Genomic DNA, 12640 nt, shown 5'->3' with positions numbered 1-12640 from the left:
ATATATTAATATTAATAATAGATGTACAGACACCCAGCAAAACGGATACATTTAATTATCATAATTTAAAGACTGAATAATGATAAAAGTTTATTTTCGTAAACAAAAATAGTTTAAAAGGACAGGAAAGCTGAAAAAACACATTCTGTTGGTACATACTGTGTTTTCCCCCTAAGTTACTGCTGTCTGCCTTTTGTAGGGCAGTTGATACCGAAAATAAAAAAAAGGGGCTTCTGTGATGAATATTACTATAAGAAGGGCATATATCTAATGTCAAGCATTTCAGCCATGTATCTATTGTATACCTATGCTTTGAAACTTAACTGCATCTTGCTGAGCTGGCCTGTTGACCAGGAAGCTTACATCAGTGAACAAATAGAAGATCCTGTGACGTACTAACAATTTAATTAATGTGTAACTGAAGCATACTGTCATTTGTTTCACTTAAGGATTGTACAGAGGACTAGTTAAGTAATCCACTGCCATAAGGAAAATACTCAACAGCACCTGTTTTTAAAAAGGCCTAGAGTACTAGTTTTGTGCGTGTATCTATACCTCCTAACATCTTAACTGTAAGATTTGAGAACAGTCTTAAAACTAGTATAATTAAACAATGCAATCATAGTCTTGCATTGCCAGCCCTATCTCCACAGTGCTGTGTTAGTGCTGGAATATGGTCTGGCTGCACTGCTTAATTTTCTGGGATATGGGGGGGGGGTTACACCAATCACAATCGGAGGAAGGGGAGGAACAAAGCCTGACAATGATGTCAGACATCTGGTAAACCAGACTAATGCAATCAATACATAAACCATTAGTGCTACTGAGTTTTGAGCTCCTGATGTCATCATGAGCATTCACTATTTGTGTGCACAATGTATTCTTTTTATTAGCAAATTAGCCAAAGTACACAACACACTGTTATTACCTGGAAGCCTGTTAGGCCTATGCATAATGAGAATACTAGATGCATTATAACGAGTGAAAACAGACTGTACAGCATCTGTAATATTCTGTCTCCTGTCATAAGCCATATTAGAGGTAGGATAACTCCTCCAAGATAAACTATATACATGTTAAATCAATATCTGCACATGCATTATCAGTGTATGGTGTTTTAACTATACGTCAGTGTTCTCTTTTTATGTCTGTATGTTCTGCATGATTAAGATGTCCTTTTGTTAGCTTGCAGAACTTAAAACCTGTTTTTGTTTTTCTAATTTTAATTGTGCCATCTTTTAATCTGAATATTACCACATTGAAGGAACAATTTCGCTTGCCTATTTAGCATGTGGGAAAACATTTTGTTCTCATTACTTCATGTTAAACGATATCTGTGCAGTGTATGATGTAACTGTAAATCAGTGTTCTCATTTTGTGTTTATATTTTTGGCAAGGTGTAAATGTCCAATGTTGATAAATCACATCTAGGAAGATATCGTCTTTGTTTTTAAATCTTTCATTGCTGATATTGTGCCATATTTTTGCTAAATATTTTTATTGTGAAGACAAAAAAGGGTTATCACTACATAGTTAAGACAGTGTTAAGTGCATGATTTATGGCTACCAAATAACTATCGGAGATGTTTTGGTTTTACCTGTGTGACAGGTATAATTATCATGGTACCTAACATGTTGTTACAAACATGGTTTCTTCTTCTCTTCTGTGAAGCTGTTGTCTATGTCTAAAACTGTAAAATGTATTCACCTGTAAAGTGATGTTCTGCGCTGTTCTGACACTGTCCACACTTGTGCTTTCGACCAACATTTGCTTCCTTAACAAGTGTACAGGATGCTTCAAATGTGTACCTTGCACTGTTAAATAAAACGGTTAAAATCCTTGTTTGAGATTGTGCTTCAATTTGGGTATAAGTATAATGCACAACTCAATGTGAACCTTTTCTCACATTTAGAGCTTTATTGTCGCCTATAACACAAAGATGCAGTCAAAATAAACCATCTAATAAATCCAAAAGCTAGTTTCTACAGTGCAGTTGGGGACTGTTGCTACAACTGCACTGTCCAGTGGTAACCAAGGAAAACCGTTTGCTCACTCAACAAGTCAGCTACTTGTCCCGACAACAAAGGTGCACCTTCTAGATCAAACATTTTTCTCCCAGTCTTCCTCTGGCTCAACACTGTGGGAGCATACTGCATACCCACTGTCCTCCAAATCATCATGATCCTCTTCTTCCTCTTCAAGGTCTAAAAAAAACACAAATGAAGGACTAGTGTCACAACCACAACAACTTCTCAATTCACAGAATACGCACTGCAGGAAGAAGCATCGGACACAGTCAAAATGGCAGTGGCTGTGTTGAAGCAAGGCATCGACACATCTTGCAGCGATGCCTCTACTTTGAAAAACCAATACTGTGTCGAGTAGTCTGCTTAAGCGGAACATCACCAGTGGAGAAGAAATGTACACACTAGAAGAAGAGTAATTTGCTTACTAACTTTGACAACTTATAGAATATATTCTTCCCCTTCTCATCATAAATGTTTTAAGTTTTACACATATAATAGACATCAAAGTGATCACATGTTAACAGTACCTTGGTCCTGGTCATTTAAGAGCACAGCAGAGCCGTCCTGGCTCAGTTTAACTTCGGTGTTATCCATCAGGACATGTCTGAGATTACTGAGACTTCCACTCAGGACACTGAGTTTGGGGCAGCAGGACCAAAGCACAGCCAGAGGTACAGACACACACCTGCCAGCGCACACAAAAGGTGACATTATGACATTAAATCTTTATGCTAGCTGTGATGCCAACTTTTTGTAGATATTTTTCAAATGAAAGATCAATAATGACATTTGTGAGAGTTTTTTTTTATTTTTATAGCAGCTACATGAAACAAATACTGAAATTAAAAAATATAGGACTTTACGTTGATATTGTTTAATAGTTGGTATCATGGTAAAGCATACAAATGTAATGAGACAAATGTATAGCAGGAAGTCAAAAGTACAGGTGCCACAAAAACAAGGCCTGTGCTTGTGATCTGCATGTCACAAACTGGCTTTTAACTCGCCATCACCATACTGTCCCTCCTCAACTTCTTCGAGGAAACACACCTGCGCAATTTGCAAGACTCCTGTTGTCCTTTGCCATTTGTCCAAAACAGCTCTGATTCCTGATGCTCCCCCGGATTTTTCATCTCTGCTCCACATGCTGCTGTGAGGTATACTACGTTGGTTATTTTTTAAAGAAACATAATTTAAAGGGTGCACTATGAGTTCCTGCATGGTCACTTGTGTTTACGTTCCAAGTAAATTCCAAACAAAACAGAGCAAGCTCGCCCCTCCCCCCATGTTTCCGTAACTGTAATGACTAACTGACTAACTGTCACTAACCCCCACCCACTCCCCCAACCATCTTGTCAGTCATTGGCTGGAGTTGTTTGTTGTATTTTGGTGCACAGCCTGTGCCTCTAGTGTTGATTTGACGTTTACGACCCCTGTGTTGTCTCCCGAGAGAGGTGGTGTAAGAAAAAAATCTATACACTTGAGTATCGCGAGATTTTATTTAGCAGTGTCTGACATTTTGCTAGAAGATAACAATGTAGCTACGGCTGAACTTTGGCCTACTTTAGCATATCAAAATTTGCTCACTAAGAACCTGTGAACCACAATCCCAAACTGGCAGTTTGATTTTCTGTGTACTGAATTGTTTACCTAAAGTAAACTTCTTTGACTTTTATGAACATCATGTCTTTTTTTAACTATAAGTTTTTCTAAAATTATACTTTAAAAAAATCCCAATATATTGCCTTACGCACAGTATCGAAATATATTGCAATGTATTAAATCGTGACCCATGTATTGTGATACGTATCGTATCGCCAGATTCTTGCCAATACACAGCCCTACCCGAGACCGGGCTTTTTCACGGTGTATTCAGGGGGGCAGGCAGCCAGCGGATCAAGGAGAGATGCCTACAATTTAAGACAAAAATGAAATTGCGCTGAAACCATGCAGGAACTCATAGTAAACCTTTAAGCTTCTTATGTGTTAAACTTGCCAATAACATTTTATCACAAACAACCTGGCAGTACAAAACACAATGATATTCTGGAGAAACCTTTGATTTAGGAGAAAACACACCAATTGGAACTGAGATTCAGACAGTTCAGAATAATTTCCTGGACACTTTTTGCTGGCCCTATTGCTTCCAATATTTGTTTCCCTATTATCAAACCAAAGATATACACAAAATTTTTAGGAACTGTGAACAACTGTCGGGACGTTCACCTGTCTGTTTGTCTTCCATCTCCATGTGTCGCTCCGACGCTCTGAGGCATTCCTCCCCTTCACCCTCAGCCGGACACAATGTATAAGTGTCATCCCTCTCACCAGTCCTCTCCTCAATCCAGTTTCTCTTCAGCTTTTCTGCCCAGTACAACACCTCACTCACCAGGACCCTCCGCAAGATGTTGTTGTCATGCAGGCTGGGGTAGTTTATACTATAGAGCTGATATAGAAACAGGTTTAAAAAAAAAAAAAAGAGACATAGATCACAATATCAGATTATCATAGAAACCTTTACCGATTGTGAGAGCATCCTGAGTGCCACCACATATTTTTGTATCTTCTAAGAGTAAATATAGAACTCAAAATAAATAAAAGTTGTTGTTTTTTTGATGATGATAATGTTGTGTGCACTTAGCATCTTTGGTGATCTGTTAATCAGCTGACTGAATATAAGGAAACTCTAAACAACCCCAGACACCCACAAAAAACTTTGAATTTAATACATTATTCTAACAACCAATTTAAAAGTTGTTTCAGCAAAAATATATGACATATTTGTATACTAGCGTTGCCTTTATTTGGTAGTGAAACTAGAGAGTAACAGAAAATATGGAGAGGGAAAGAGGTGAATAAAAATCCCCATGAATCAGTCACATAGCGACAGGTTGTGTCTTTTAAGACTGGGCCAACATGACTCAGAAATGACTATCTATAAAGAAGTTTACTCACCAGTGTGTATGAAAACACATCCTCAGCATCATCACCAAACAACATGTTGCAGTCCTGTCTCCCCCCGAGCCAGTGGAACACACCAATCTGGGAGCAGAAGCCGACTCTCTCCTGCTGGCCGGGTGGCGCCTGTCCAACACCAGTGAACTCCACCTCGTAACCGTACTCCAAACACACCTTCAGAGCCCTGAGGAAAGATGTAATGTTAACACAATAAAGTTTAAATCTTTATTGTTGATTGAGGACTATATAACAGTGCTGATGTGTGTTAGGGTGGATTTATCCATTAGCATTCCCTGTCTCTACCATGTTCATCAACGCCATCAACTTTGTGCTTTCCACTACACTCGAAAAAAGCCTGAAAATGGAAAAACCAGCATACCAGGACTTGAACTCTGCTCTGGTCCACTCAAACTTGTGATCACTGTGCCTGAAACCTGCCGGTCGAGGGAAAACGGGGTTGAACTCGGAGTTTGGAGTACTGACGATAACCGCCACTGGGGTCATGTAACCAAACACCACCTCAGAGAAGCGCTTCACGTCAGCCAGAGTGAGGTGCTCTATGCTGCAGACAGCCAGGGAGGAAACATGGTGGTAAATAATGGCCCAGAGGGACACAGAGAAACAGAAAGATGGAAACCACACTGATAGAGAGAAAGACCACATAAACATGGGGAAAATGTGTTAAAACAAGAGAACAAGACAATTGACAAAATATGAAACAAAAAGACGAATATTTCTACCGATAGCTGCCAAAGCATGAACACTTGAAGACACTGAACCTCAACAGCCAAACAGCCCCTTACAGCTCTATACTGGTCACCAGATCAAATCCTCTGAGGCGGGCGTCTTCTTGTGTGACTGAGCCCTGGTACAGCTCAATGCGCAGCTGATCATAACTTGGCTGCAGATAGTCAGTTGACATAGGCGCTAATCCATGCCTGAAGGAACATATAAGCATAGTGTACACATTATCAATCCACACAGTATTACTTATCACAACAAAAAGCACGAGGTGATTGAGGAGCCAAAGACCAAGTTCTTATCCAACAAGCAGGGGGAGGGCACTGCTTGAGAAACTACTAATATTTAATTTGGATCTGAGACCCAAAAAGTTTAAGAAACCAACTCTTGATCAAGTTTTTTTTTTTTTTTTTTTAGAGGTTTCACATGTGGTGCACTAGCACTAGTCAAGTCTAACCTCGGCTCTCAGTCTGGTCAGTTAACTGATTAATGCTAAAAGGGCTGAGTGATGATTCAGTAAAATGTATCAACCTTTAGTACAGTGATACAATCATATTGTGTTATTGTTTTATAAAATGATATTGTCCAAATGAATGATTGCAAGCAAACAAACAGCATTTAATAAACAAAATGGTATTTAGTTATCATACAGAGTTGTCTGGTATGGAAATGGTGAAATGCATGTTGGTGGAAAGGTTAATTGCAATGGCCATCTATTTGACTATTTTAGGTGACTTTGCATACATCTAGGACTGCAATACTTTTATTATTCATTCATCTTTTTTTCAGATTAAGCCATAAATCACTTAGTCTTTGCAATGTCAAGAGGACAGTGACAGTTGCCAATCACATGTTCCATTTGTTGGCAGTCCAAAAGCCCAAGATGGTATTGAAATATTCACATTTGAAAAGTTCAACCAGCAATTATATTCACCATTTTTTTTTCTGATTTAACAAGTGAAATAAACTGATTATGAACATTGTTGCTGATTATTTTTCTGTTGAAAACTCAATTGATTAATCAACTAATTGTTTCAGTTGTGCCCAGGGTATAACATTAGCCGAATGCAGCCAAATGCTAGTGACACATGCAAGTGGCTGGCAGATTTCCTTTACTCACCAGCTAAAAAAAACAATAGCAATCTATTGTGTGGATGGTAACATTTGAACATTCACTAGCCGTTTGGCTGGTGGACAAAATATTTAATTTTGCACCCTGTATCTGTCATATCGTACCATGTATTGTTATCAGAGAAAGAGCCCAGTCCTGGATGAAGCCTTTTTTAAACATACATACATCTTTTTTTTTATATTGGCACCATCGATGTCCACTCCAACCAGCAGTTCAATTTCACGGTGAAACTTCAGTTTTTGAAGAAGGCTGCAGTCACTGCAGCCCAAGTCCACCACCTGAGGAGAAAGAAATAAGATGATGTAGGCTAACTGGGAAAAATGGGACTATTGGCTAGAGGGAGATAAATATCGAATGGGTTATCACTGTAAAAAACACAAACCATTATGAAGAACAATTAACACTAATAAGTTGATTTCAATCTAGGTTAGTGCAAATATAGCTACCTTTAGCTCTAAAACTACACCAAATTGTGAGGAAAAAAATTATAATTTCTGACAGTGAATGATAAATGTGAGTCCAAAACATCTCTGACTATACAGACTCAAAATCAAGCATTGTATTGTATCAATTTAGAGATTTTTCAAAGTAGAAGTACCATAATTTGCAACTTGAAATGACTTCCTTTCTGACACTTGAGATGCTGTAAACACATTGCATATCTGATAGTGACTTATATATTTGAGTTGAGTGATTTTGAGTGAAATGTAGTCAGAGATGTCCTGAACTCAAATGTATCATTCACTGTCAGAAATGATGGAGCAGTTTGTTTTTACAGCGACTCAAGTTTCAGAAAGGCAGGCATTTCAAAGTACATGCAGGAATTCTATTATTATCCATCCATATCTAACATTATATCAAAAAAATGCTTGATTGTGAGACTATAACGCTAGTTGTCCTTAAAATAATAGTTATTTTTTTGATAAAATGGACACAGTATTTTTATACTTCCTGTTAATCCAATTAATATTATTTCCATATATGTATTTTATACTACTCTGTTAACAACGTATTTGGAAAACCCATACAGTCTATGGGAAAACCGGGCGTATCCTTGCGCAATGCATACACTGTAAAAAAATAAATAAAAATAGTACCGCGGAGTGACGGCTAGTTTGACCGCAGCACAGTCGTTAATTGGATCGGTGAAAAGCATGGTGAAAAGGTTAGCTATGGCTGTCATGTTAGCAAATAAACGTTGATTTTAAGGTTGAAGAAATACAAGTTTCCCAGAGGTTCGGGTTTGTTATTCTTTTCAATGTTAAAGTTATCACGGCAAATGCCCAAACCATTAACGTTATGAAAAATATTTAATGCTCAACTTGCTAGCTAGGTTGTTGTGCAAATATACCCAACGTTACCAAAGAGTATAGAAGTTTGACGTTAGCTCTACGACGTTATTTGTTCGGTAAAACCTTTAGCTGCGGCGATTCCGTAAGCTAGCTTTTGAATTATCGTTAGCATACATGCTCAAACCAACGTTGGTTTAGAAGTGTGTTTCTCATTAAGACGGTAGCCACCTTTTTGGGTTTGTTCCTCTTGACAAAATCTATGACAAACTGATGTCTCTGTCTGTGAAGTGGCGGACTGAAGATTGGATCCATCTTCGCGTTCAGCTACTGTCCTCGCCGGACCCCAGAGGGCGCTGTTATTATTTAGTGATGACGCGGTATTTTTTTTTTTTTTTTTTTTTTTTTGGACAACGACGATGCCTGCAAACCATTTAATGCAAACACAAGGTAGATTTGTACAAGTAAAAGCGAATTTACCGAAGTATTTTAGCTCCTAGGGATGGTAGTCTGTCTGTAACGTTACTCTGAGCGGTCCCATAGAAAGACTGTATAAAATAGGTCGGTCCACCACTTTAATCCAGACTGAAAATATCTCAACACCTGTTGATGCTAGAGGTTTGCAATGGAATTTACAGGCAGAATGAATTGAATGTACAGACATGCATGTTCTACAGAGGATGGATCCTACAGTCTTTTGGTGAAACTCTGTCTTTTCCTCTATGGCCAGCAGGATGTCAAAATGTATTATTTATTTTAGTCAATCGATTATTTGTTTGGCCTATGTAAATGTTTAAATTATTTCCTAAATGTATCCTGTCAGTATGTTTATTATTAATGTTCTTCAAAGCTGAACAGTCTCATAAATCTGTTGAGTGACCAATCAAAATGAATGGCAAAATTAAAGTAATTGAGGCCTGTGTTAAAAACAGAAGTTACTGATAGGTTCCACTTTTACTGATATTATGAAAACACTGCTGTTCTAATATGTAATTAAATCATATCAAAATACCTTCAAATACTAAATGATGAAGACGGTTAAAACAATGCACAAGTTTACTTCAAGTACAAAGAGCATCTAAATACCTAATAGGCACATTAAAAAATATAACAAAAGAGAATAATGTATTTTTGTTGTGTTCATAGATTTAGGAATAGATATTTCCTTCCTAGGTGTCCACCAACTCCTGAAGGAAATGTTTGGCTCCTAAGCTCCTTAACCCTTGTGTTGACTTCGGGACACATTGACCCGTTTAAAATTTTTGTTTTATATCAGAAAATATGGGACATAAAAATAAGCGCTGAAAATGTGTAGAAGAAAAATTTAAAACGCTGGAAAAAGCAAAAACAAACTGAAAAAAAGGCGCCAAAAACATCGTTTTTTTCAAGGTTGACGGGAAGACAACACAATGGTTAATCCTCCATTATGTGCACTAGCACTTTTTCAATCAACTGTTTGGCGCTCAGTAGGTAGTGTGAAGTGGGTTTATCAAAGCTTTTTTGCTTAAAAAAGCTGCCTGCTGTGGTTCAAAAACAACGCTGATGAGAGCGAACCAAAACTGTAAAGTTATGGCTGAAACATGAAAACAATGCGTTAAGACACCCAGAGCAACTCATCCTTTCACATTACTCATTTGAGCCATTCTTTATATAAAAATATCAATTAGAACAGCTTTAATTTAAGTGTATTAAGCCATATAGTTTTGGTTTGGTAGTATTTGTCACATGCAAAGCGTATCAATGCAAAGTGGATAGTGGTAGTTTGAAAGAGGGAGGGAAATGTGGGGTAGTGAATAATGTAATGGAAGAGTTGATGATCAGGAATTATGGGGAATACAAGCTGATGGGAGGGCAACAGCAAAGATGATGGAAATTAAGAGAGATAAATATCTAATCTCAAGAAAGAAAAAGTTAATGTAGAGGCTGCTAGACCTCTTCAGCTCTCTGTTCAGATCTCTTGATGGTGGAGACATTGGAAGCAGCTGACCACTGTGTCCCTCCCCTGAACACCGTCTGTTACTCCCCAGGCCTTGTTTATCAAAACACTGCTGTGCTGCCTCGCTCTGCTCACTGTGACTTGTTGCTCATCATCTCCTTCTCCCACTTCAGGCACAGACACTTTTCTTGAAATGTGACAGCTAATAGTGCGTATGAATTAAATTCATGGATGGAAGCTTTGTTTGTTCGATGCACACAAAAAAAAAAAAAAAACAGGCTTTAGCTGTTAGTCCAGCCTCTATACACGTTTTTGGACTGTTTTTAAAAAGCTAAGACTCATTTTTAGTATCTTTTTATTAGGGCTGTCAAAATAATGCGTTAATTTCGATTAATTAATCTGAGAAATAACGCGTTAAAAAAATTAACGCAGATTAATCCATTCCATATTGACGTTTGACCCGGAGCCGTTCTAGCCACCATTCGACTGTAAAATGAAGGAGGGAGACGAGAATGTTCTGCCTGGATCATTAACTGGAACATTTACTTATACAAATCTTCTTCCTGCCAACCCTGGCCACCGAAATCTGGTGCCACTGATATGTCTGCACTTCTCTCTGATGCTCTGAAACAGACGATACAGGCAACACAAACACCGCTGCACGTGACGCTAGTTAACACAGCAGCTAACGTTAGCCTACCGCTAGCTAGTAGCTGGATTAAAAACGGTTAAAATGCTGACAGCTAACGCTAAACGGTGTAAAGTTTGACTGTGTTTTACTGTAGAGGATTCAACACCGGTATGTAACGATCTGCAGCTGCCGTTGGAGAAACAACACAGACGGTGCGTTCAATGAAACTGGTAAACTACAGCCTCGTGGTGCATTTGAAGTTATTGTAAATGTCCTTTTCCCATCTGATGGTTGTTTTTGTCGTTCAGCAATTTACTAGTGAAATAAGTTATTGTTATACATTATTTTTATTTAGCATTTTATTATTAATTTTGACCATATGGCCTTAGCAATAACAAGCCGTTCTTTAATGTCGAAAACTGTTGTTTAGTACCCTTTTTTTTCTTTTCTTTTTTTACTTTCTTAAAAAAAAAAAAAATCGGTTCAGGCACCGTTAATTATGTATGCAATTAATTTTGATTAATCACAGAGTATGTAATTAATTAGATTACATTTTTTAATCGATTGACAGCCCTACTTGTTATGTATAAATGTGTCACTATAATAGTGAATCATGATAAACTTGTAGGCTACTCAATACCACCAAGTGCTGTAGTAATTATTTCCAAAAATGTGGATCCGATTGATATTCTAGAGCCCTTTTTTTGACATGTAGGCTATGTAGTTTGGTTTTCATAATACTGGGTCTCTCAAAGTAAAATTTCCATATTTTGTCTCTATTCTCAATAATTGCTGGGCTCTGAACTCTTTTGCACTGAATATGAGGCTCTAATCATAATCTCCCCCTGCAGGCAGCTTCACACCTCCACCAATCTCATCCTCCTCTCCCTGGTTGTGTCCGACTGCTCGTGGGCTTTGCAGTGATGCCAGCTAGAATCATCATGCTGCAGTCCTGCATATTTCTGGGTAAAATCCCTTGTGCTCTTTTCTACCTGTTGAGCTTCACCCTCACTTCTTCCTCTGTTGGGAGCATGGTGCTCATATCAGTTGACAGCTATCTGGCTTTTTGTGATCCTCTTTGCTATTCTTCCACGGTAACACCAAGCAGTTGGTTGTGTGTCTCTGTTGGTTCTGTTATTTACAGCTTTATATTACTGAAAGATCACTTGTCACAAATAGATTTGTCTGATTCCTGCTATCAAGAATGTTTAATTGTTGTAGCCGGGTTGGCTCAGTTGGTAGAGCAGGCGCACATATACATAGAGGTTTATACCTCGACGCAGAGGTCCAGGGTTCGAGTCCGACCTGTGATGATTTCCTGCATGTCTTCCCCCTCTCTCTCACCTAGCTGTCATGTCCATTAAAGGTGGAAAAGCCCCCCAAAAAGTAGACAGTAGAAAAGGTGCAGTAGACCTTCTGACCTTTTTCGGTGAGAGCATGAGAGTTTTTGTGGTGGCTGTTACCCAGCCATGTGCCATGCGGTCTCAAATTTCAGCTGTCAAATCAACTGCAACTGTTAAGAAATCTGAGATTAGAGCTGCTAGAACTCGTGGTATAACCCTTCTTGTGTTTATACTTTGTCTCTGTCCACATTACATTCCTTCTCTAGCAGGACAGGACACCTCATCTGGTGTAAATTCATTACCTCAACTTTGGCTGTTCCTTTGTAACTCCACTTTTAATCCTCTGATCCATGCCTTTTTCTACCCCTGGTTTAGAAAAGCAGTTAAAGACATTGTCACCCTTCAGATACTGCGGTCAGGTTCCCGTGAGGCCAAGATCATGTAGCGATACGCAATATACTGTTATATAAACTGACTTATATTATGAAGGTGAAGCCAGTCTAATTGATGGTGAGGTACATTTGAACACACAGTGAAAGTTCAAGGCTGTGACATACTGTATAAATGTAATTTCTTTGGTAG

The 12640-nt window shown here is 38.4% G+C and overlaps 1 protein-coding gene and 1 pseudogene across 1 annotated transcript; one reads left to right on the top strand and one right to left on the bottom strand.

Moving 5' to 3' along the window:
• Positions 1–2101: 2101 nt before the first annotated feature.
• On the bottom strand, positions 2102–8463 carry henmt1 (HEN methyltransferase 1). The gene is made up of 9 exons (XM_078258114.1): positions 8380–8463; positions 7025–7137; positions 5790–5924; positions 5366–5548; positions 4984–5170; positions 4255–4474; positions 3079–3178; positions 2556–2713; positions 2102–2205 (listed from the first exon to the last, which is right to left on the bottom strand). Exons 1-9 carry the CDS (start codon positions 8461–8463, stop codon positions 2102–2104), a joined length of 1284 nt encoding a protein of 427 aa, XP_078114240.1.
• Positions 8464–10108: 1645 nt separating this feature from the next.
• Positions 10109–12503, top strand: LOC144522930 (trace amine-associated receptor 8c-like; annotated as a pseudogene).
• Positions 12504–12640: the final 137 nt, after the last annotated feature.

Source organism: Sander vitreus, chromosome 9 (genome assembly GCF_031162955.1).
Source record: "Sander vitreus isolate 19-12246 chromosome 9, sanVit1, whole genome shotgun sequence".
NCBI lineage: Eukaryota > Metazoa > Chordata > Actinopteri > Perciformes > Percidae > Sander > Sander vitreus.
The sequence above is the reverse complement of the archived record's forward strand: the minus strand, read 5'-3'. Positions and strand labels throughout refer to the sequence as shown.